This window comes from Chlorocebus sabaeus, chromosome 1 (genome assembly GCF_047675955.1).
Source record: "Chlorocebus sabaeus isolate Y175 chromosome 1, mChlSab1.0.hap1, whole genome shotgun sequence".
NCBI classification, from domain to species: domain Eukaryota; kingdom Metazoa; phylum Chordata; class Mammalia; order Primates; family Cercopithecidae; genus Chlorocebus; species Chlorocebus sabaeus.
In genome coordinates, this window is record NC_132904.1 from 11833468 (window position 1) to 11857697 (window position 24230).

The 24230-nt window shown below is 50.1% G+C and overlaps 1 protein-coding gene across 1 annotated transcript; it reads right to left on the minus strand.

Annotated features, from left to right (window-relative positions):
- Positions 1-65: 65 nt before the first annotated feature.
- Positions 66-16245, minus strand: BEST1 (bestrophin 1). The gene is made up of 11 exons (XM_007995772.3): positions 15633-16245; positions 14079-14266; positions 9837-9931; positions 9082-9315; positions 8015-8169; positions 7550-7627; positions 6673-6825; positions 4928-5008; positions 4465-4616; positions 1621-2259; positions 66-437 (listed from the first exon to the last, which is right to left on the minus strand). The coding sequence occupies exons 2-11, from the start codon at positions 14228-14230 to the stop codon at positions 419-421; spliced, it is 1758 nt and encodes a 585-aa protein (XP_007993963.1). The 5' UTR covers positions 14231-14266; positions 15633-16245; the 3' UTR covers positions 66-418.
- Between the last annotated feature and the right edge of the window lie 7985 nt (positions 16246-24230).

Sequence of the window (24230 nt, forward strand, 5' to 3'; positions counted from 1 at the left end):
GAAATCTATCCAGTCTATCTTCCAGATTCCTTAAGTGCTGCTGCTCAGTTCTAATCACACTAATCAAAAAGAAACAGAGTATTTGTATTTATTAAACGCCTTAGTTTGGGCAGTACACTAAGATATGGCTGTCTTGGATTCAGACAGGATTAAGGGTTCCTGACTCTCAATCCAGTGTCTGAGCTAAATGTTTCCGATGGTTCAGTCTAGGTTTCACAATTTTTATGAATGAAAAGCATTAAAGGCTGAAGTAGTCCTGGACTACTGATTTTATCTATTAAACTAACCATTTGATTCAGGCTGTCATAGGACATGTTCTTCAGTGTGGACAGCTGTATGGCTGTGACTGGATCGGTGTCCTGCTGGTGTACGCACCGGAGAGGACCTGGCTGGCGAAGCATCCCCGTTGGGAAGCACGTTAGGAATGTGCTTCATCCCTAGTGAGAATGGGAGAGAATTAACAGTGTGAATATGGAAGGAACCTTCATTTCAAATACTAAAATGTTGCAGTAGGAGGGCAAAGGTTGAGAGGATCCTTTTTTTTTTTTTTTTTTTTTTTTTGAGACAGCGTCTCACTCCATCGCCCAGGCTGGAGTGCAGTGGCTTAGTCTCACTGCAACCTCTGCCTCCTGGGTTCAAGCAATTCTCCCCTCAACCTCCTGAGTTGGGACCACAGGCACATGCCACAACACCCAGCTGATTTCTGTATTATTTTGGTAGGGTTTCGTGTTGGCTAGGTTGGTCTCAAACTCCTGACCTCACATGATCGGCCTGCCTCCACACCCAGCCCAAGACAAGATTCTGAAATAACATCCTTTGCTCAACAAGCCACAGATGTTTGCCAAGTTCCTGTCTAGCCCTAGAAGCAAGACTGAAACTGTTGCCCTTTTAAGTTTTCAATTATAATAGCTGGGTGTTCTGACTGAAAGTAACTGCTTGAGAATCCAGAAAAGGGAAGTTATACACTTCCTCCCCTCATGATTGGGGCTGAAGTGGGGTGTTTCCAATTGGGTGAAAGTGCCCAGGAAATCTGGAATAAAGGGAAACATCTGATTTTGTGACAGCTTTGGGCTGACCTCAAGGAAGCATGAAGTATTTTGGTGAGGTGCCCCAGGCAGTGAGAAAATGACCTAAGGGCCCTGGACACCCTCAATGTCACCATCACCATAGTGTTTGGGTACTACCCTAAATGGTTATGGGGAAGTGTTCATCTGTCATCCAGCTGACTGCCACCCCATGGTTTTGGGTCAGCCACCCTTGCTCAAAGTAAGTTGGGGCCAGTGATAACATCTGTTCAGCTAAGCCTGGCCTGTCAGCCCTGGGACAGTTCTCTAGCAGCACTCTGGTCAGCACAACCTCAGCTTCCTTCACCTGCTCCCAAGAAGTCTTCCTGGTGATACCAGGCTCTTGGGTGAAGTGAGAAAAGGTCCCGAACACTTCCCTAGGATCCCTGTGGAGGCGGCCAAGTATATACCCCAAGCCAGTGCTGGGCGTAGGTCCAGCGTGCTCTGGCAGTGATGGAACTCTAGGAAATTGTGGAGGAAGGGTAGGTTCAGAGCAAGGGAAGCTGGGGTGGGGCACAGGGCAATACAGCGCCCCTGGTTCGGGTGGAGGACAGACCTGTTTTCCAAGGCCCAATAAGGATCCACGTGATCTTTTAGTGTAGCGTGTATGTTGGTTGTTGATAGTTCCAAAGGTTCTTTGAGATGATTTTCGGGGATCTCTGGCATATCCGTCAGGTTAAACTCCACGGTTTTCCTCCTCACGTGAGATACTTCTGGGTGCTCCATCAAGGCCCCATCGCTCCCTGAGAGCAATTCAGAACTGTTCTTGGCGCCAGAACTCACAGTCTTTAGGCTTTTGTCTTTGGTGTCTATGCCTGTGACACTGTGAAGCTTTGACAGCACTGATGGTTCTGGGGGGAAGAACATGGGAGTGGGGCTGAGGGGCGTCTGTGGGGCACTGTAGTAGCCTGGCCTCTGATACAGTGGGGCAGACTTGAAGGTGTCTACAGCCTTAAGCTTCCAGGCCTTGTTGTCTTCCTGGCCCCTAACGTTCTGTTTGACTGCCTTGTGGTTTTTGGGCAGGCCCTCGTGGAGAAGGGATTCCCTCTTGGGCCACAGTAGTTTGGTCCTTGAGTTTGCCCTGGGAGGATGGTGATCATGGGACTGCAGCCCTAGAAAGCGGCCAATGATGCCAGTGTGAGCGTCCTCTTCGTCCTCCTGATTGGGCTGAAACTCCATCTCCTCTTTGTTCAGGCTGGAAAGAAGCAGGAGATGCAGGGCTGGGCCAGTGGACAAAGGACTAACACCTGGCCTTCTCCCTTATCCCCTCCTCTCTCTCGGTTGGCCCAAGCCAAGACCACACCATCTTCCTCACAATACCCCAGCTCTCACCTCTCTCCTGATCCATCCTGTACCTCCCGGTGATCCCTCCAGGCCCTGCTCACCTCACTGTTCGTTGACTCCCTCTTGACCAGAGTTAACACCCAACCCCCTCAACCACCCCTGCCTGGCATGTAAAGCCCTCCTCATCATTCACTTCCCCTTTAAAACCCCCTCACTCCAGGCAGTCAGAAACACTGGTGCCCTGGCATGAGTGGTTCAGATGAGGCCCATGAGTGACTCTGGGCAATGCCAGGGATTTGTGGTTCCAACTGGGAGCAACATCCACAAAGGGAAATGTGGCTACCTAGCAACAGGCATCCCAGGAGCCCAAGACCTTTACCCTGCAAGGGAAAGCTTATCTACCACAGAGTATGGCCTGCCCTTGCCCAAGTTCAGATTCTTCCCATGTTCCATGGCCCAGCTCCAGACCCTGCTGGAAGCCGCCTCCAGGCAGACAAAGGTGACTGTGTTCCATGTTCTGTCCCTTTCCTAGATGTCCAGTACTTTGTACCTTGTATCCACAGTTTGAGTCTTGGGTTTGAGCTCCCTCCGTAAATTGCGCATTCCTTGGAGACAAGGTCTATGCTTTATTGTTCTGTTTTCAGCTTTCCCCCCCCACAACCTTCAGCTGCTGGGGTACAGACCATGTAGGGCTCAAAGTCATCCTCCAGAAATGTTTATGACCTAAGCAAGCCTCCAGCCTTCATTTGATCACCTTCCCAACTCTTCCTCAAACTATAGACTCTAGTTAAACTCGATTGCGGTCTAGTAGGATACTTGGTTCTTACAAGAACAAGTGGCCAGGCACGGTGACTCACACTTGTAATCCCAGCACTTTGGGAGGCCGAGGAGGGTGGATCACCTGAGGTCAGGAGTTTGAGACCATCCTGGCCAACATGGTGAAACTGTCTCTACTAAAAATACAAAAATTAGCCAGGCTTGGTGGCAGGTACCTGTAATCCCAGCTACTCAGGAGGCTGAGGCAGGAGAATTGTTTGAACCTGGGAGGCAGAGGTTGCAGTGAGCCGAGACTGTGCCACTGCACTCCAGCCTGGGCAACAAGGGCAAAACTCCGTTTAAAAAAAAAAAACGGAAAGAGAAAAGAACAAGCGGAGAACAGCACTGGATACTGTGGAAGAAAACCTTGAGTATGAACCCTGACATGTGCCCAACACTCTCCAAGGCACTTTCAACTCTTGTCCTGGGGAGAAAGGACCAGCTGGGATAGCCCTTCAGCCCACTGCAGCTCAAGAGGGATTCAGATGGAATCAGGGAACTGGGACTATGTGAGGATAAGTCTGGCTGCTGTGGGTGGCCTGAGCCCTTTACTCGGTAGGACAAAGTCAATTCAGGAGGTACCTGTGATGGCCTGGCTGCCTGCTAGGATATGTTTGCTGCCCCTTCCCCATCCCAGGGAACCCCACTTCCACTTCCCATCCAAGCACCGTAGCTTATCAGAAAACATAGTTCTGACACCTATAATTCCAGCACTTTGGGAGGCCAAAGCGGGCAGATTACTGGTCAGGAGTTCGAGACCAGCCTGGCCAACATGGTGAAACCTCGACTCTACAAAAAGTACAAAAATTATCCGGTTGTGGTGGTGGGCACCTGTAATTCCAGCTACTAGGGAGGCTGAGGCACGAGAATCACTTGAACCCAGGAGGCGGAGGTTGCAGTGAGCCGAGATCACAACACTGCGCTCCAACCTGGGTGACAGAGTGGGACTCTGTCTCAAAAAGAAAAGAAAACATAGTTCTGGATGACAGGAGCCAGGTCCTAACCTTCCACTGCATCATTGATCACAGGCTGTCCTTCGAGTAGCAGATGCACCATTTGCTAGCTATGTGGCCTTGGGCAACTTACTCTTTCTGAACCTGTACTTTAATCATCTGAACACTTGGGGTAACAAAACAAAATTATTGGGAGGAAAAAATAGTTACTATTTATAAAGAGCATAGTACAGTACCTGACACTTACTGAGGCACCCAGTATGTATTACCTAGTGCTATTCTAAGTTCCTAGGCAGACCCCTGCACTAGGAGGGGCTTCCCACCCAGCCCCCTGGCACTGGCCACACCTGATGTTGAAGGTGGAGCCCATAAAGGAGGCTCGACGGAACTGGGCGGAAGCAGCTGTGTAGGGGGGGTGTGGCTCAGGCTCATTCCAGTACATGTCCGGCTCCATCCGAGGCAGGTCCTGGTGCATCTCATCCACAGCCAACAGGGACACCTGGTCACCAGGGACAGAAGAAGTCCCACAGAAAGGTCATCCCAGGCAGGACCTTGTACGTGCCTGATGACTTGGAGGAATCTCTCCCTCTCTCTCTGGACCTCAGTTTCCCTGTCTGTGAAATGGGGAGATGGGTGCCTGCCTGCAGCCTCAAAGATTGAGGTGAGAATCCTGTGAGTGAATGGCTGCAGGAGCGAGGAGGGGAAGGGGTGATCATTCACTGTGAGACCTCCCTACAGAACAGTGGAGTCCTCTCTTTGGGTCCACTGTGGGGAAGATCCATGGTATGGCCTCTCTCCCTCTCCCCATACCTGCAAATTCCTGTCGACAATCCAGTTGGTCTCAAAATCATCATCATCCTCTCCAAACGGGTTGATGAGCTGCTCTGCCACCTTGGGGACAGGTGAGGCTCTGTAAACCCTCAGGCAGAACTCCTCAAAGCCAGCCTCCCCACTTAAACCTCAGCTGCTGCCATTTCCACAGCACATGATGCCCTTCCTGCCTGACCACTTCAAAGCCAGAGTTTAGGGCTCCAGCCCCCCACACCTGTGGGCACCCACACACTTCTGGACACAGCCCCTCTAACTCTCCTGAGCCAGTCCTTCCCTGAGCACCCACAGTTGTCCCTGAGTGTATCACTCGGCTGAGTCATCACCTTTATCTCACCTCATGTATCTTACCTGGAGTTGCATAATTTTATTCATTCCTGCAACAAAGATATATACTGAAGCTGGGCTGAACTAAAGGGCGGTCTAGGCGGGCAGATTCCTGGATAGCAATCTCTAAAATGCCCTAACAAAGCCCCGAAGAGGTGGCACGCCTCTGCCTTCAGGGTCCAGGGGACATCTTGCAGGCCACTGGGGCACCTTGGAGAATTTCAAGCATAAAAGTGTGATTTGTTTTGATCTGTAGAAACCAAAGATAACTGGGGGGCAGGGGGGGATTTAGAGGAATAGGAATGCATGCGTGTGTGTGTGTGTGTGTGTGTGTGTGTGTGTGTGTGTCACAGCAACAGGAAGGGCAGAGATGGAGACTTACACCCCCACTACCAAAAAATAAAGGAAGGTAGGAAGGGAGAGAGAGTGGGTGGGCAACAGAAGGAAGGAAAGATAAAGAGTTGGAGAGAAAACTGGGATTCAGAACTCCTGTTTGGCGTACTGGCTGTGGTGGGAGGGAATACCTGGACAAGCCACTCGAGGTGAGGAACAAGACACCCCAACAGGCATCTTGAATAAGGAGAGGTGGTGCCAATCTGCCTTGTAAAGGGCGGGGGCTAGTGAACCTTAGGGCTTTTTTGTGTGTGTGTGGTTGTTGTTGTTGTTGTTGTTTGAGACGGAGTTTCATTCTTTTGCCCAGGCTGGAGTGCAGTGGTGCGATCTCAGCTCACCACAACCTCTGACTCCTGGGTTCAAGCGATCCTCCTGCCTCAGCCTCCCAAGTAGCTGGGATTACAGGTGTGCACCACCACGCCTGGCTAATTTTTGTATTTTTAGTAGAGACGGAGTTTCACCATGTTGGTCAGGCTGGTCTTGAACTCCTGACCTCAGGTGATCCACCCACCTCGGCCTCCTAAAGTGTTGGGATTACAGGCATGAGCCACGGCACCTGGCCTCAGGGCTTTGTTTTAAGCAGAGATGAGAAGTGTCCTCACCAGCAGGGCCTGCCACTGCCACTCCGATTCCATGAATTCCCCTATTCTCTGGACAAACGTTTGAAGAATATTCTCTTGAGGGAGCAGCAAATGGTTAGACGGACTGAGCTCTCCTTGTCCCTCAAGCTGCTAAGTCTGGGCCTTGGGTGCAGCCTTGGAAGCAGACCCAGGCCTCAAGAAGGCCCCGCTGGAGTCTCAGTTTCCTCATATGTAACAACATGGGAATGTGCAGACCAGAGGGCTGTGGTCGGGGCCCTGCTCGCTGCTTTCTACCCATGAGACCTTCCTTTCCTGACAATGCGTCCAGACCTTCCTTTCCTGACAATGCGTCCTCGTCTCAGGCAGCTGCTGGCCGTGACCCCTCTGGCCATGCCTCCAGCCGAGAGGGGCCCTGGAGAGGCTCACCTTCAACCAGCCAACATAGAAGAAGAACTGCAGGAATGTGAAGACGGGCACAACGAGGTCCAGCTCATGGCCAGGGTAGGCCTTGGCCGGGTTCAGAAACTGCCGCCCAACTAGACAAGTCAGGAAGAAGCTGTACACCGCCACAGTCACCACCTGGAAGGAGGAGGAGGAGGAGGAGGAGGAGGAGGAGGAGGAGGAGGAGGAGGAGGCTGCAGCAGCAAAGGACTAGGTGGGAACCCTGAAATCAGGATGCTCCCGGGGCTGGGAGTCTGAGACAGGAGACCGAGGCCTTGTTCTGACTTGCACACTCACGTGACTTAGAGTCTCTATTAACCGCCCCCCTTTTTTTGTTTGTTTGTTTGAGACAGAGTCTTGCTCTGTCGTCCAGGCTGGAGTGCAGTGGTGCGATCTTCACTCACTGCAACCTCCGCCTCCCGGGTTCAAGCGATTCTCCTGCCTCAGCCTCCCAAGTAGCTGGGATTACAGGCATGCGCCACCATGCCCAGCTAATTTTTGTATTTTTAGTAGACATGGGGTTTTGCCATGTTGGCCAGATTGGTCTCGAACTCCTCACCTCAGGTGATCCACCTGCCTCAGCTTCCCAACATGCTGGGATTACAGGCGTGAGCCACTGCGCCTGGCCAACCTCTCTTTAAAATGGGGATAATCACACCACCCCTACTGGACTGGGTCAGGCAGGAGCCTGGTCTCTAAGAACTCAGCACTTCAAAGTCTAGACCCAACTTCAAAGTGCGGACCCAACTCCTGGGGGAGCCACTTACTCAGCCTCTAGGTGAGCCCTTCCCATCCCAGCTGCTTCCTTGGTCCTTCCAGCCTCAGTTTCCCAAAAGGGCAGCCTCGCCAGCCTAGTCCTCACCTGTGTATACACCAGTGGGATACTAATCCAGTCGTAGGCATACAGGTGTCCACACTGAGTGCGCAAGGTGTTCATCTCCTGGGGGGCAGTAGGGAGGGATGGGGTTCTGAACACCACCTGCCCCCACCCTGGGCTCGCCCCCACTCTTCTCCAAGTACCAGGGCCTGGTACTCATGGTCCATTCCTGGCTGTGTGGTCATGGGCAGCTCACTAAACCTCTTTGTGTCTCAGCTTCCTCATCTATCAAAAAAGAACCAGGACCTCACAGACTCAGAGAGGAAGGAGGGGCATCTGAGGAGGGACCACCTCAGGCTGTGGAATGCTGTTGGAAAAGATTCTGCAACCCCACTTCAGGCTCTGGGAAGACTCTCAGGAGCTCGAGCCTTTCATTTGCAGGAAACCTTGTTTCCTGTGGACCACAACCCTTCCCACTCCGCGGCAGCCCTGTCTGCATAGTGGGCTCACGTTCAGCAGGCTCTGGAGCAGGATAGGGTCCCGGATTCGACCTCCAAGCCACGCCTTCATTGACAGGTTGGCAAACCACACCCAGGGCACCCAGAACATGTTGTGTGGTAAGCTCAGCTTCTCCAACTGCTTGTGTTCTGCCGGGGTCATAAAGCCTGCAGAGTGGAGTGAAGAAAGCAGTGGGTGGGAGAACCTGCAGAAGGGATGGCTGGCATCTGGTGGCCAGGCCAGGACCCGCTGACCTATAGGAACCTCAGCACTCCTTTGCCATCTTCTTTCTTTCAACAACAACAAAATTTCTGAGCACCTACTATGTGCTATTCTGGGCTAAGCATGTGGGTAGGGTATTTATTTATTTCCAGAGACTGGGTCTGGCTCTGTCACCTAGGTTGGAATGCAGTGATGCGATCCTAGCTCACTGCAGCCTGGAACTCCTGGGCTCAAGTGATCCTTCTACCTCAGCCTCCCCATACTCAGCCTCAGACTACAGGCACAAGCCACCATGCCCTGCTAATTGTTAATGTTTTTGTAGAGATGGGGGTCTCCCTACGTTGCTCAGGGGCGTCTCAAACTCCTGGGCTCAAGCGATCTTCCCACCTTCGCCTCCGAAAGCGCTGGGGTTACAGGCGAGAGCCACCACGCCTAGCCTGGATCTGTCTTATTAACCAGGACCAGTTCAGGCAAGGCTGAGGGGGAGTCAGAGACCAATGTCCCATACCTCCAGAGTGGAAACCGGAGGTCAGAAGGGGCAAGGGCAGAGGGAGGTAGACCCTAGTACCTCACCAGTTCCCAAGCCATCACCCTTCTTTCCATTATCCCTCAAGGGTCCTGAGCCCTGCCTCAGACACCTACTCTCCGAGGGTGGGCTCCTGGCCTCGCCCCACCTTCAGACATCTGACTCTGTCCCGCCCAATTGGACCCCCAAATCTTGACCCCACCCCACTCCTGGCTCCACCCAATCCCCCCAGAGTCCGGGGGACTTTGGCTCCACCCATCTTCCATTGTTGCGGAGCCCATCATGGCCCCTGGCTCCGCCTCATCCGCCCCGTTGCTCCGGATCAGCCCACCTGCTTGCACCAGGTGCTGGGCGCTGGGGAAGCGCTTGTAGACCGCGGTGCTGACGCTGCGCAAAATGAGCACGTTGCCCAGGTTGGCGTAGCGGATGAGCGTGCGCCGCAGCAGCCGGCCTTGCTCGTCCTTGCCTTCGACGAAGCCCGACACCAAGCTCATGAGGCGGTCGGGCCACGGCAGGTTCTCGTACTGGTTCCACCAGCGGGTCACGACCAGCGTCACGTAGAAGCCTGGGCAGGAGGGGCGGGGGGCGAGGGGCGAGGGGCCAGGCTGCGGCCAGAGCCCAGGGCCCAGCGCCCGGTGATGCCTCGGCTCCTCCAACTTTCTGCTGCAAGCGGGCCTAGCCCCCAACCCTCCTGGAAGGCGCTCAGGAGAGGGAGGCAGGCAGAGCCTCTCATGGAGGCGCGAGAGCTCCAAGGGTTCTGTCTCCCGGGGGTCCCCCTGCTGGTCCCAGAAATCCGCCAGACACCCTCCCCTCCCGCGCAGAAGCTCCAGGGACCATGATGTCAGCGCTTCCCTCAGAAAATGGGGTTTTCATTGCTAGCAGCAGGACGTCTTACCTAACGTCTAACTTCAGTCTCTCTGGCTGCAGTCCGCAGCTTTCCCTGAACTACAGAGAGGCGCCGACCTGCCGCTGGCGTCCCCGCTTCCCCCATGACAGCCCCTTGCCTCAGCTCCTCGTGGTCCTCCCCTGGCCTGTCTGGAGCCTGAGCGGCCACGGGGACCCAGAACAGCCAGAAGGGGAACTCACCCAGCACGAAGGAAATGGGAATGAGCTGGATGTAGCTGTCGCAATACAGAGTCAGCTTCTCAAACATCAGCTGTTGCTCTTCTGTGAGGGCCAGCCTGGGGGTGGGTGTGGGGGTGGACATGTGTGGACGCAGCGAGGAGATGGCTGAGACTGTCCCCAGGTCTAGCCCGGCCCTTTTTCAATTTAAAATGCTGTCATATATTCTGTGATTATATCTGTCCTCTATTTTATTGTTTAGATACATGTTTTTGGTTTATTGGTTTTTGTTTGTTCGTTTGTTTTCAGATAGGATCTTGCTCTGTTACCCAGGCTCGAGTGCAGTGGCACAATCATGACTTACTGCAGGAGTGGGACTACCTCAATGCTGTCCCACATTTTCCCCAGCCCAGGTCCCCTACTGAGGCTTGAGCCAGGTCCATGATGCTCCTTGTGCAGCCCCTAACCCGGATGGGCTAGAGGAGGCCCCTCCAGTGGTTTCTTGTGGGAAGAATCCTCACACTGGCCACTGGGAGATGTGTAGGAAGGAAGGTCCTGCTGCAGAGGCCAGTTTCAGACACCCTGACCCTTTGAACGCAGCCAGGGGTCAGTATTTAAAAGCAGGCCAAAACAGAGTGTTTGGGCCGGGCACGGTGGTTCACACCTGTAATCCCAGAGCTCTGGGAGGCTGAGGCAGGACCAGGAATTCAAGACCAGCCTGGGCAACATAGCAAGACCCCATCTCTACAAAAAATTAGTTGGGTGTCCCAGCACTTTGGGAGGCCAAGGCGGGCAGATCACGAGGTCAGGAGATCAAGACCATTCTGGCTAACACGGTGAAATCTCGTCTCTACTAAAAATACAATTAGCCGGGCGTGGTGGTGGGTGCCTGTAGTCCCAGCCAATCGGGAGGCTGAGGCAGGAGAATGGTGTGAACCCGGGAGGCGGAGCTTGCAGGGAGCCGAGATGGCAGCACTGCACTCCAGCCTGGGCGACACAGCAAGACTCTGTCTCAAAAAAAAAAAAAAAAAATTAGCTGGGTGCGATGGCCATATGCCTGCAGTCCTAGCCACTGGAGGCTGAGGTAGGAGGATCACTTCAGCCCAGGAGTTGGAAGCTGCAATGGGCTGTGATTGCCATTGCACTTCAGCCTGGGTGACAGAGCGAGACCCTGTCTCTAAAAAGAAACAGAGTGTTTGGCTTTAACAAGAGGGGTGAATAGGCAGACAGAGGATTTTGTTAGAGCAGTGAAACTGCTCTGCCTGATGCTGCCATGGCGGAGACATCATTACACATTTATCCAAACCCATGGAATGTACAGCCCCAAGACTGAACCCTGCTGTACGCTATGAACTTTGGGTGATGGTGATGTGCCAATGTGGGTTCAGGGATTGTAATAAGTCTGCCACTGTAGTGTGGGGGTGTTGATAGTGGGGAGGCTGGGGGCAGGGGAAGGAGCAAAGAGACACATGAGAACTCTACCTTCTGCTCAGTTTTGCTGTGAACCTAAAACTGCTCTAAAAAATGAAGTCTGACTTTTTTCAGCGTGCATTGGTGCCCAAGTAAAAACCAAAGACCAATGTGCTTTCTTTTTGGTATTATAAGTACCTCAAAAATATCGTGTCTTTGATGTTTTTGTTTTTTTTTTTGAGACGGAGTCTCACTCTTTCACCCAGGCTGGGGTGCAGTGGCTGGATCTCAGCTCACTGCAAGCTCCACCTCCCGGGTTTACGCCATTCTCCTGCCTCAGCCTCCCGAGTAGCTGGGACTACAGGCGCCCTCCACCTCGTCCGGCTAGTTTTTTGTATTTTTTAGTAGAGACGGGGTTTCACCATGTTAGCCAGGATGGTCTCGATCTCTTGACCTCGTGATCCGCCCGTCTCGGCCTCCCAAAGTGCTGGGATTACAGGCTTGAGCCACCGCGCCCGGCCTGATGTTTTATAATCCATTGTAGTCACTAGCGCTTTTTCAATTTAAAATGCTGTCATATATTCTGATTATATCTGTCCTCTATTTTATTGTTTAGATAAATGTTTTTGGTTTATTGGTTTTTGTTTGTTTGTTTGCTTGTTTGTTTTGAGATAGGATCTTGCTCTGTTACCCAGGCTCGTGTACAGTGGCACAATCATGACCTACTGCAGCCTCAACCTCCTGGGCTCAAGCAATCCTCCTGCTTCAGCCTCCTGAGAAGCTGGGTGGGACTACAGGCATAAGTCACCATGACCAGATCATTTTTTGATTTTTTTTTTTTTTAGACAGAGTCTCACTCTGTCACCTAGGCTGGAGTACGATGGCATGGTCTCGGCTCACCGCAACCTCTGCCTCCCGGGCTCTAGCAATTTTCCTGCCTCATCCTCCTGAGTAGCTGGAACTACAGGCACGTGCCACCACACTCGGCTAATTTTTGTATTTTTGGTAGAGACAGGGTTTCACTATGTTGGCCATGCTGGTCTTGAACTCCTGACCTCATGATCTGCCCGCCTCGGCCTCCCAAAGTGCTGGGATTACAGGCGTGAGCCACTGCGCCCAGCCAATTTTTAAATTTTTTATAGAGCTAGGATCTCTCTATGTTGCTCAGGTCTTAAACTCCTGGGCTTAAGTGATCCTCCTGCCTTGGCCTCCCAAAGTGCTGGGATTACAGGTGTCAGCCACTGTGGCTGGCTCTAACTTTTTTTTAAAGTACCTTGGTGCCCTAGTAAAAACCAAATGTGCTTTGTTGCTAGCATTATTAGGAACACAAGAATTTTATGTATTTGATATTTTACAATCCATGTAATCACTAATGCTTTTTCAATTTAAAATGCTATCATATATTCTGTGATTATATTTGTCCTACATTTTATTGTTTAGATAAACATTATTTTGTTTGCCTTTGAGACAGCCTGTGACTCAGGCTAGAGTGCAGTGGTACGATCACAGCTCACTGCAGCCTCACAGGCTTCAGCCATCCTCCCACCTCAGCCTCCCAAGTAGCTGGGACCATAGGCAAATGCCACCTCTCCCAGCTAATTTTTTAAATTTTTGGTAGAGATGGAGTCTCACTATATTGCCCATTCTGAACTCCCAGGCTCAAGTGATTCCCCCCACTTTGGCCTCTCACAGTGCTGGGATTACAGACATGAGTCACTGCTACTGGCCTTAGATACACATTTTAATTAAAAAATAATTTTTAAAAAATGAACCATGTGGACTGGGCACAGTGGCTGACACCTGTAATCCCAGCACTTTGGGAGGCTGAGATGGGTGGATCACTTGAGGTCAGGGGTTCAAGACCAGCCTGGCCAACATGACAAAACCCCATCTCCACTAAAAATACAGAAAAAAAAAAAAAAATTAGCCAGGCGTGGTGGTGTGTGCTTATAATTCCAGCTACTCAGGAGGCTAAGGCAGAAGAATCACTTGAACCTGGGAGGCAGAGGTTGCAGTGAGCCAAGATCGCCCCCACTGCACTCCAGCCTGGAGTGCAGGCTGTAAAAATACAAAACAGCCAGAAATCACCTGAACCCAGGAGGCAGAAGTTGCAGTGAGCCAAGATCGTGCCACTGTACTCCAGCCTGGGCAACGGAGCGAGACTCCATCTCAAAAAAAAAAAAAAAAAACTCTTCCATGCAGGCCGCATCCCTTGGACCTCCCTTCAACCCCAAGAGAGACCACTGCCCTAGCAGGTAAGACTCTACCTCTCAGAAACTGATCTCTACTGTAGAGCTGAAAGTGAGACCCTGTCTCAAAAAAAAAAAAAAAAAAGAAAAAAAAAGAAAAAAAAGTACCAAGTGGTTGACCAGGCGCAGTAGCTCACACCTGTAATCCCAGCACCTTGGGAGGCTAAGGCAGGGGGATTGCTTGAGCCTAGGAGTTCGAGACCAGCCTGGACAACACAGTGAGACTCTCTCTCTCTCTCTCTCTCTCTCTCTCTCTCTCTCTCTCTCAATATACCATGTGGGCCTATGATTCTGTGTGGGATTCAATAAAACAGGCCAGTTGAGTGGCACCAGACAAATTCTGGGCTCCAGGGCTCCTCCTGGGGTTGGAGGAAGGGTGGCTAAAACCCTGCTGGCCTGGGTTGAGCAGCCTCTCAGTCTGACTTCTTTTCTCTCCCCAGCCCCCAGCCCCAGCCTCAGCTCCAGTGCCCAGGACCTGGTCAGGAGCTCAGCTTAGTCTTGTGGTGAACTGGTACATTGGCCCCTGAGCAGGCTGGGAGGCCCCCAGGAGCTCCCAGCCCCCGCCACATCCCTCTCAGGCCCCCCACCCCAGCCCTGCCAGCTTTACCTATAAATAAAGCGGATGATGTAGTAGCAGAGCAGGAAGATGAAGAACTCGCCATACAGCAGCTTGTAGATGCTGCCCCGCCAGCACAGCAGCAGGCGGGAGAAGGAGCCTAAGCGGGCATTAGCCACTTGGCTTGTGTAGGTGATGGTCATGGCCAGGCACCTGGCTGCAGCGGGTGGGCTTGGGTCCTAGTAGAGAGGGACACGGATTGGGGGTTGGTAGGGATCAGAGACCCTGGTCAGAGCCTGTCAGGACCCTTCCCTGCTCTGGGCCTCAACTCTCCCATAGGGACCCTGGGAGGTGGATGAAGTGGTCTCCAAGGCCCTGCCAGCTCTGACTGCCTGTTGGAGGTGGAAACCCAAGAAAATCAGCCCAGAGGCTGCCCATTGCTTTGGCAGGGGAAGATGTAGATAGGCATGTGCATTGCCATGTGCCTTTAACTTTCTGTAATCACTGGGCATGGTGGCTCATGTGTATAATCCCAGCACTTTGGGAAGCCGCGGCGGGTGGATCACCTGAGGTCAGGAGTTCGAGACCAGCCTGGGTAACATGGTGAAACCCCATCTCTACTAAAAATACAAAAAATTATCCAGGCGTGGTGTGGGTGCCTGTAATCCCAGCTACTCAGGAGGCTGAGGCAGGAGAATTGCTTGAACCAGGAGGTGGAGGTTGCAGTGAGCTGAGATCGTGCCATCGCACTCCAGCCTGGGCAACAAGAGCAAAAACCCTGTCTAAAAATAAATAAATAAATAAATAAATAAATAAATAAATAAATAAATAAATTGTACAATGACAAAGGCAGTAATAGCAGCAATGTCTACACACTAAGCTCAGGTCCTCTGGGCTAGGCAGTGTTCTCAGCCCATCTTGTTCATTAACTCCCAAGCTCTCTCAACCACTCTAGTGTGAGAAGTATGGAAGGCACCAGGCAGCCCTGTCCACCACCATATTCCCATTCCCATAACGGAACCTAGCTGGTAGAGATGCTCAAACGATGTTTACTGAATGGTGGCTCCAGGGCCTTTCCACCTGCTGATCTTCCTGCCTGGAGGAAGGTCTTCCTGAGATACCCGCATGGCTCCTTGCCACTCCAGGTTCCCTTTAGAAAGGATGTTCCCAACCATCCTACCTGGAAATAGAGCCCATTGCCGCCGGTGCTCTCTGTCTCCTCACCTTGCTTGACATTTCTAGAGAGCACTTATCACTACTTGAAATTATACAGGATATCTGCCTGTTTACTGCCTGTTTCCTCCTCAGAATGGAAGCTCCTCTTGTGTTCTCATAGAAGGCGCTCGATGAAAATTTACTGAAGCAGTGATTGATGTCCCCTCCATTCTTTCCCTATGTGTTTTGCTGCAGCCACACTGACTGGCTGTGCCTGATGCACACCAAGCTCATTCCCACCTCAGGGCCTTTGCACAGACACACAGGTGCCCACACACCCACACATGTGCTGCCTGTGTGTGCACATCCCACACACATATGCAAGATGGCCATCCAACCCTGAAGGCCTCAAAGCCCCAGCCCAGTCCACCTGGGGCACCTTGTACTCACAGGTGGGGTTCCAGGTGGATCCGGTGATCCCACAGAAGGGCTGGCCACTAGGCTGGTGGGACTCCCTGGGACTCTGTGGCCAGTGCCCCTGCCCGCTTTTAGAGGCTGGCACTGCCCACGTGAGTGCTGAACCGTCACTTGACTCCCTAAGCCAGGGCCTTCACAAAGGAGTCCTTGTCTTGGTCCCTCCTTGTAATCTGCTCAGAAGCAACGGCCAGCACAGCCTGGCCACGGCCCCTCTAATTTCTTCTTGGAGGATGTTGAACTGAGACCAGGGCTGGAATTTAGGGCAACACCCCCTCTACCATGGCCCTAAAATCCAGAGGCCAAAGCATCTGCTCCACCAGTGTTCTGACCCCTGAGGCCTTGCAGAGAGTGTTGGGGGTTAGGGGGCTGTGCTGAGCCTCAACTCCTGTGCCAGGAACTCTCCAGGAAGGAGGTGCCTCTGACTAGGCCCTGGGGTCTTTGACAGCCCTCTGGGCTGTGGAAAGAATGAATACCGGGCTGCAGTCACCAGTCCTGGTTTCTGGTCCCAGCCTTGCCACCTGTGTGTGGTGACCCTGGGTGGGTTTCAGTTCCTCTCTCGGCCTCAGTGCCCTTATCTGAAAAGGATGATGTTGCTTGGGAATTTCATCACCCTAGTAAAATGACAGAATTCTGCATATACTGGTGAGGAGCTCTGATTGGCTGCTGGTGACATCATATGTTATTCTGGCTGTGATTGGCTGGCAGGGCCCATTAGTAGGTTGCTGCACAGAGATGGAAGGAGAAGCCTGCTGGGGCTGTTGTAGGGCGGTGAGAATTTGCCGGGGCTGGTGGGGGTTGACAGAACAGCCCTGAAGTTTATGCTGCTGGCTTCCAGCCAGTGCAATATGGGAATAAGTGCCCAGATCCCCACGGGCAGCTGGTGAAAATCTCAGCATGTGATTCAATAAATTTTAATACATCAATCCATACTCAAATGCTCTCCTAAGCTGTTGGAAGTGATGGGTGTCTACCTACACACTCCTCTTGTATTGTTCAATGAAGAGAGCAGAGCTCCAGGCAGCAGTGGTTCTTGGTCTTTAGAGGCCATAAGAATCGCCCAAATGTTTATCAAACGTGCAGTTTTCTGAATCTTTCTCCGGAGTCTGAGTCTGTGGCCTTAGGGATGTTGCATTTTAATCAAGCACTGCAGGGGATTATAATGTGTGTGGTCTTGGGACTACACTTCCAGAAGCCCTGATTTGTAATATGACTTTGTGCCTTAAAGTAAACCCACTCACATCCTTCCTTTCCTGTCACCCTCTCTCTGAAATGTACTAAGAGTTAACTACGCTGAGATTGCAGGTGATTTTTCTACACACCACTTTTTTTTTTCACTTTAAGTTCTGGGATACATGTGCAGAATGTGCAGGTTTGTTCCATGGGTGTACATGGTGTGCAGGTTTGTTCCATGGGTATACATGGTGTGCAGGTTTGTTACATAGGTATACATGTGCCATGGTGGTTTGCTGCACCTGTCAACTCGTCATCTAGGTTTTAAGCCCCATGTGCATTAGGTATTTGTCCTAATGCTGTCCCTCCCTTGTCCCCCACCCCTACACACCACTTTTGCCTTTATATAATTATCTGCCTAGAAAAAAAAAAAACCACTATTTCACAATGACCTTGAATACTTTTCTAATCATGGCAAACAATAAAGCCGTTGTTATTATAAGAATCTCTGTAGAGGCAGCCTTGTAGGAGTATTTACTGCCTCCCCGCTGCCCCATCGCTGTCCTCAACTGAAACGGGGAAAGAAACGGGTTCACTTCAGCCTCAGTCTCCTCGTGTGCAAAATGGGACAATGATGCCTACCTTGGCAGCTGAGTGAGAATGATGGATGCGACATGTGTTCGTCAACTCTCCGAACCACCGGTGCCTGTGCCTGACCCCTATGGATTCTCATTTGATTGGTCTGGATGGACCCAAGGTGTTGGGATTGTTCAGGTTCTCCAGGTGATTCTAATTTTACAGCCTGTGCTGAGTCATTGCTTAAGGGGTTATTTCCCTATCCTGTATTCCCTTCCCCACCAACACATCCTGAAACTCAAGAGAGAGATTTCCATTTAGAAGATGATTAATAAATATATATTATATATTTGTATATTAACATATACAAATAAGTATTAATATATGTCTATAATATTACAAATATATTTATTTATATGTATACATCTATTTATACATATAAATATATATTAATAAATATATAAAAATATATGTATCTTTTTTTGAGACAAGGTCACCCAGGCTGGAGTGCAATGGTGTGATTTTGGCTCATTGCAACCTCCACTTCCCAGGCTCAAGCAATCCTCCCATCTCAGCCTCCCAAGTCGCTGGGACTATAGGCACATGCCACCACACCCAGCTAATTTTTTTTTTTTATAGAGATAGGGTCTCACTACATTACCTGGGCTGGTCTTGAACTCTAGGTTCAAGCAGTCCTCCCACCTAGGCCTCCCAAAGTGCTGGGATTACAGGAGTGAGCCACCACACTCGGCCAATAAGTATGTTTTAAAGTTAACACACATGCCTGGCACCATGCCTGGAACATTGATGCTCATTCTGTACTCTCTGAAGGGGTAAAGGAAAATCCTGCCTTTGTGGAGACAAGTTCTTGTCTTCCCTGTGATAGCCACTAGAGGGCGTGCTCGACTAGCTGGCTCTGGCTGGGACAGCCTGGTTCACTGGTCAGGATCAGTGTAGACCACCAAGCTGGCACTCCTTCATCTCCCTGACCCCGACAAGCAGCCATAAAGCCATAAGAGGGAGTTGGAGACACTGGAGTCCTTCCTCCCTGTTCCCTGAACCGCAGGTTCCTTGGCAATATCCCAGAAGTACCACCAGGACCATCGACAGTGCATGCCCAGTCTCCCTTCCCCTCCCAGAGGCCCCAGCATGTCCCCAGCGACATTCCATGAGCAGCTGCTCCTGGCCCTGCCCCAGAGCTGAGACAGGCACACCCTGGCACAAGTCATGGTCTCTCCTACTGGGTCTCAGCTATGAAAATATCCCCAGCTAGCCAGCCACGGCTCAGGCACACAGCAAAGTCATGAATGCTGATTGACCCAAGCCGTGCCTGGAACAAGAGTCCCAGGATTGACCCCCGCAGAGATGGCACCCAACCCAGTCAAGGTCGCCCTCTTCTGCTTTCCGTTCCGCAAAGAAAATATTCACCAAACCATTTCTCCTTCCAGAACTGAGCCTAATCTGATTCCTGCCTGTACGTATTCATAGTCAAAAATTATGGAAACACTTAAGTAACTCTAACACAGAATGGCAAGGCCTAAGATCTGTGCCAAGTGCACAGAGGGCAGGAAAATTTTTACGGACCAGGGGGCATTTGGGTTGGGTCTTGAAGCAAGAGTAAGAGTTCGCGGAGCTGAGAAGAATGGAAGAGCATTACACATCAGGGGAACAACCCACAGAAAGTCATGTAGGTATTACTGAAGGATGGTTCAGTATGGCATGTTTATCCACTTTTTACAGAGGAGGACGCTAAAGCTCAAAGCCTGCCTTGTCCAAGGTCACACAGCTATAAATGGCTTGAGACTAGGAACTAGGTCTTTTGATTTTGGATCCTGAGCCCTTTCCCACTATCAGCTCTACAGTAGAGGTCAGTTTCTGAGAGGTAGAGTCTTACCTACTGGGGTAATGGTCTCTCTTGGGGTTGAAGGGAGGTCCAAAGGATGGGGCCTGCATGGAAGAGACTTTTTTTTTTTTTTTGAGACAGTGTCTTGCTCTGTTGCCCAGGCTGAGTGCAGTGGCACAATCTTGGCTCACTGCAACTTCTGCCTCCTGGGTTCAAGTAATTTCTGGCTAATTTTTGTATTTTTAGTAGAGACTGTGTTGGCCAGGTTGGTCTTGAACTCCTGACCTCAAGTGATCCACCCTCCTCGGCCTCCCAAAGTGCTAGGATTGCAGGCGTGAGCCACTGCGCCTGGCCGAATGGAAGAGACTTTGACTGCAGCAGATTCCAAGCTCTCAAGCTCCCCAGCGGAGAGCCATCTCTTGGGGCAGCAGAGCAGAGCTGGGGAGATGGGTGGAGGTGCCAGACACAGAATGCTATGACCTTCTCACCTAGGATTACCATGGCAACAGGAGCATCACAGAGGGCCTGCCATGGTGCCCTTCTAGGCCCTGCCTCAGCTGGGCAGGAAGAAGGGGACCCAGCTTGGCTGGGGGCAGTGGGCAGGGGGCCCTGGAGTGAGTCAGCCAGGCCTGGATGCTGCCTCCAGGCTCTATGTGGGACACCTGCCAGCCCACACCCCTCTCTTGGGCCAGTCACAGAACAAACAGGGCAGAGGCCAAGAAAGAAAAGGAGGGGGCTTCGCATAGCTGGACAGGGGTGTTGGGGGACACTGCCAGTCCAGGGCCTGGAAGCCAGAAGACAACAGCACCTCTACCCTGAGCTCAGGAAGCCCTGATCCCTGAAGGGTGGAGTAGACTCAACATTCAAAGAGATGGACACATAAGCCCTGGGCACCACAGAAAGACGACAGAAACCAGGGAAGGCAGGAGAGGCTGGGATACACCTAGGTCCAACTTCATCAAACCCAGTCCTGCCCATGACAACGGAATAGCATGGAATAGACCAGAGCCGGACCAACTAGAGACACGAGGCTGCGAGGTCCCCCATGGACTCTGCCACGCTGAAGCTGGCCAGGTGAGGCACTGACCCTATCCACCTTCCACCTACCCCCACCCCTCCAGCTCAGAACTGGGGCTCATGGCAGGTGAGTAGCGGAAAGGACATCATGGGTCAGGCTTCTCCTAGACAACTCTACAGGACCTGGATGCCGTCAGAGGTTCACACCCAGGGAGTAGCCTCAGTGTCTTCAGCTCGAATGGGCATGTTGAGTTTGACGTGCTGTGAAAGAATGGTGAGTTTCTCGTCCAGCTGCTCATTTTGCAGACAAAGAAACTGAGGTATAGAGAAGGAAAATGACTTGCCTGAAGTCACAGTAGGCCGCCTGTCTAGGTGAGTGCAGCATCTCCACTGCTCCAGGATGCTCCTGCGGTTCATTTCCATGGTGAGCACTGAATGCCGACCGACCGTGCTTAGCGCTGCGGTGACCACTGTGAGAGGGCAAGAACAGTAAAAATAATCGTTTCTCCCCATCTTGACCACTTACTGGGTGTCAGGCAGTGCACTAAGCTCTCTTTAGAAATGTCATCTAATCATCAAAACAACCCCTGGGGAAGAGGAAGGGTCATCCATCTGTCACAGTGGGTGGATGTGGGGGAGGACAGCACAAGGGCAGGCTGGATGAGGAGTAAGCCACATTGGCTACTATCTGTCAGGTCGATGGGTTGATGGCAGGCTGCCTTAGCTGCCTTTCCCTGCCTCAGATGCAGGCTGGCTGGGCTCCCACAGCTACAGCCTTCTCCACCCATGCTAGGGCTACCAGACTTAGCAAATAAAACTACAGGCCAGACCAGGCGTGGTAGCTCATGCCTCTAATCCCAGCACTTTGGGAGGCCGAGGCGGGTGAATCACCTGAGGTCAGGAATTCGAGACCAGCCTGGCCAACATGGAGAAATACCGTCTCTACTAAAAATACAAAAATAATTAGCCAGGCATGGTGGCACACCAAGTAGCTGTAATCTCAGCTACTTGGGGAGGCTGAGGAAGGAGAATCACTTGAACCCAGGAGATGGAGGTTGCAGTGAGCCAAGATCACACCATTGTACTCCACCCTGGGTAACAAGAGCGAAACGCCGTGTCAAAAACAAAAACAAAAACAACTACAGGACAGTTGGGCAAATAAGAATTTCAGATACAAAAGTGAGTAATTTTTAGTGTAAATATGTCCTACATTATATAGGCTCCCAGGGGAGGGGCCTGGGAGCATGGTCCTTTTCTCTGTCGGCCCCTCTGCTTTGCTTTGTCGTCCATCCATTCCTTCCTGCTACTGACTTCTACAACCTGTCTTCTCAATCTGAGGCCTGGGGCCCAGTTACATCATTTGGAAGCTTGTTACCAAAGCAGAATCCGGCCTGGTGCAGTGGCTCGCACATATAATCCCTACATTTTGGGAGGCTGAGGTCGAAAGATTGCCTGAGCCCAGGAGTTTGAGGCTACAGTGAGCTATGATCACACCACCTCAGAATTACAGTCCTGACTGGGTGACAGAGCAAGACCCTGTCTCAACAAAGGAAGGAAGGGAAGGAAGGAAAGGAAGGAAAGGAAGGGAAGGAAGGGAAAGAGGGAGGGAGGGCCCCATTCTGTACGTCATCTTTTTTACTTTCTTGAGGAGGTTCCTTGATGCATAGAAGTTTTTAATTCATTTTGAAGGAGGGAGGGAGAGGAGGGGAGGAAGATTCAGGTATACCTGCTTTATACAATTATAAGAGAGATTTAAGATTATTGTTTACACTTCAAAAGTACTAAATGCTTGTTATAAACAATTAGGAAACTACAGAGCAGTTTAAAACAAAACAAAACAAATCCCCAAGCAAGGTTATCATTTTGATGTATTTCCTTCCAGTCTTTTTTTATAATTTTAATATTGAGGTGCAATCCATGTCCTGTAAAATTCACCTTTTCCACTTATGTATGTAGTGTTTACATATTTATTTATGCTAAAGGCATCCTAGTAGGTGTGCAGTAGTATCTCATTGTGGTTTTGATTTGCATTTCCCAGATGGCAAACATTGTTAGGCATCTTCTCATGTGATTATTGGCTATTTGTTTATCCTCATTGGAGAAATGTCTACCCAAGTCTTTTGCCCATTTTTTCAGTTGGATTGTTTGTCTTCTTGTTGTTGTTAGAATCATTTATATATTCTGGATACTAGATCATTATCAAATATGTGATTTACAAATATTTTCTCCCATTCTGTAGGTCATCTTTTTTACGTTCTTGAGGAGGTTCCTTGTTGCATAAAGTTTTTAATTCATTTTGAATTTTAAAAATTAAAATTTTAATTTTGATAAATTTTGACCCTGTCAAATCCAAGGTCATGAAGACTGACCTGTACATTTTCTTCTAAAACTTTTATCACTTTAGTTCTTACATTTAGGAATTTGACCTATTTTGAGGTAATTTTTATATATCATTTGAGGTAAAGGTCCAACTTTCTTCTTTTGCATGTAGCTATCCAGGTGTCTATGTATATTTGTTGAAAAGCTTATTCTTTCCGGTTGACTTGTCTTGGCATACATGTTGAAAATCAATTGATAATATGTATATGGGTTTATTTCAGGACTAGCACTTCTATTCTATTGAGCTATGCGTCACTTCAATATTGCATTGTTTTAATTATGTAGTTATGTAGAAATTTCAAAACCAGGAAGTGTAAGTTCTCCAACTTTGTTCTTTTTCAAGATGGTTTTAGCTCTTTGGGGTCCACTGCAATTCCATATGAATTTTAGGATTGTCTTGCCCATTTCTGCATAAAACGCAGTTGGAATTTTGATGGGGATTACACTGAGTCTGTAGATCACTTAGTCATCTTTACAACATCAAGTCTTCCAATCCATGAACATCAGATGTCTTTTCATTTATTTAGGTCTTCTTTAGTTTCATTCACCACTGTTGTAGGGTTTTCAGTGTACAAGTCTTGCACCTTCTTGGTTAAAAATTTTCCTAAGTCTCTTAATCTTTTTGATAATAATAAAGTTCCATTTTGTAAGTGGAATTATTTTCTTAATTTTATTTTCAGATTGTTTATTGCTAATGTATAAAATGCAGCTCATTTTTGTATATTAATCTTGTATCTTGTAACTTTACTTAATTTATTTACTAGCTGTAATAGTTTTTGTGTGGATTCTTTAGGGTTTGCTACATATAAGATCATGTCATAATTTTCCAGGTGCAGTGGTTCATGCATGTCATCCCAGCATTTGGGGAGGCCAAGGAGGGAGGATTGTTTGAGTTTAGGTGTTTTTTGTTTGTTTTGAGACGGAGTTGCGCTCTTGTTGCCTAGGCTGGAGTGCTGTGGTACGATCACAGCTCACGGCAACCTCCACCTTCTGGTTTGAAGCGATTCTCCTGCCTCAGCGTCCCAAATAGCTGGGATTACAGGTGCACGCCACCATACCTGGCTAATTTTTGTATTTTTAGTAGAGGCGGGGCTTTACCATGTTGGCCAGGCTGGTCTCGAACTTCTGACCTCACGTGATCTGCCCATCTAGGCCTCCCAAAGTGCTAAGATTACAGGCATGAGCCACCATGCCCAGCCTTTACATTGATTTTCATATGTTAAACTATCTTGCTTGCATTTCCATGATAAATCCCACATGGACATTATGTATAATCTTTTTAACATGTTGCTGGATTGGATTTGCTAGTATTTGATTGAGGATATTTGCATCTATATTCATAAGGGATATTGGTCTGTATATTTCTTTTCTTTTTCTTTTTCTTTTTTGAGATGAGGTCTCACTCTGCTGCCCAGGCTGGAGTGCAGTGGCATGATCTCGGCTCACTGCAAGCTCCAACTCCCAAGTTCACGCCATTCTCCTGCCTCAGCTTCCTGAGTAGCTGGGACTACAGGTGCCTGCCACCACACCCAGCTAATGTTTTTGTATTTTTAGTAGAGACGGGGTTTCACTGTGTTAGCCAGGAT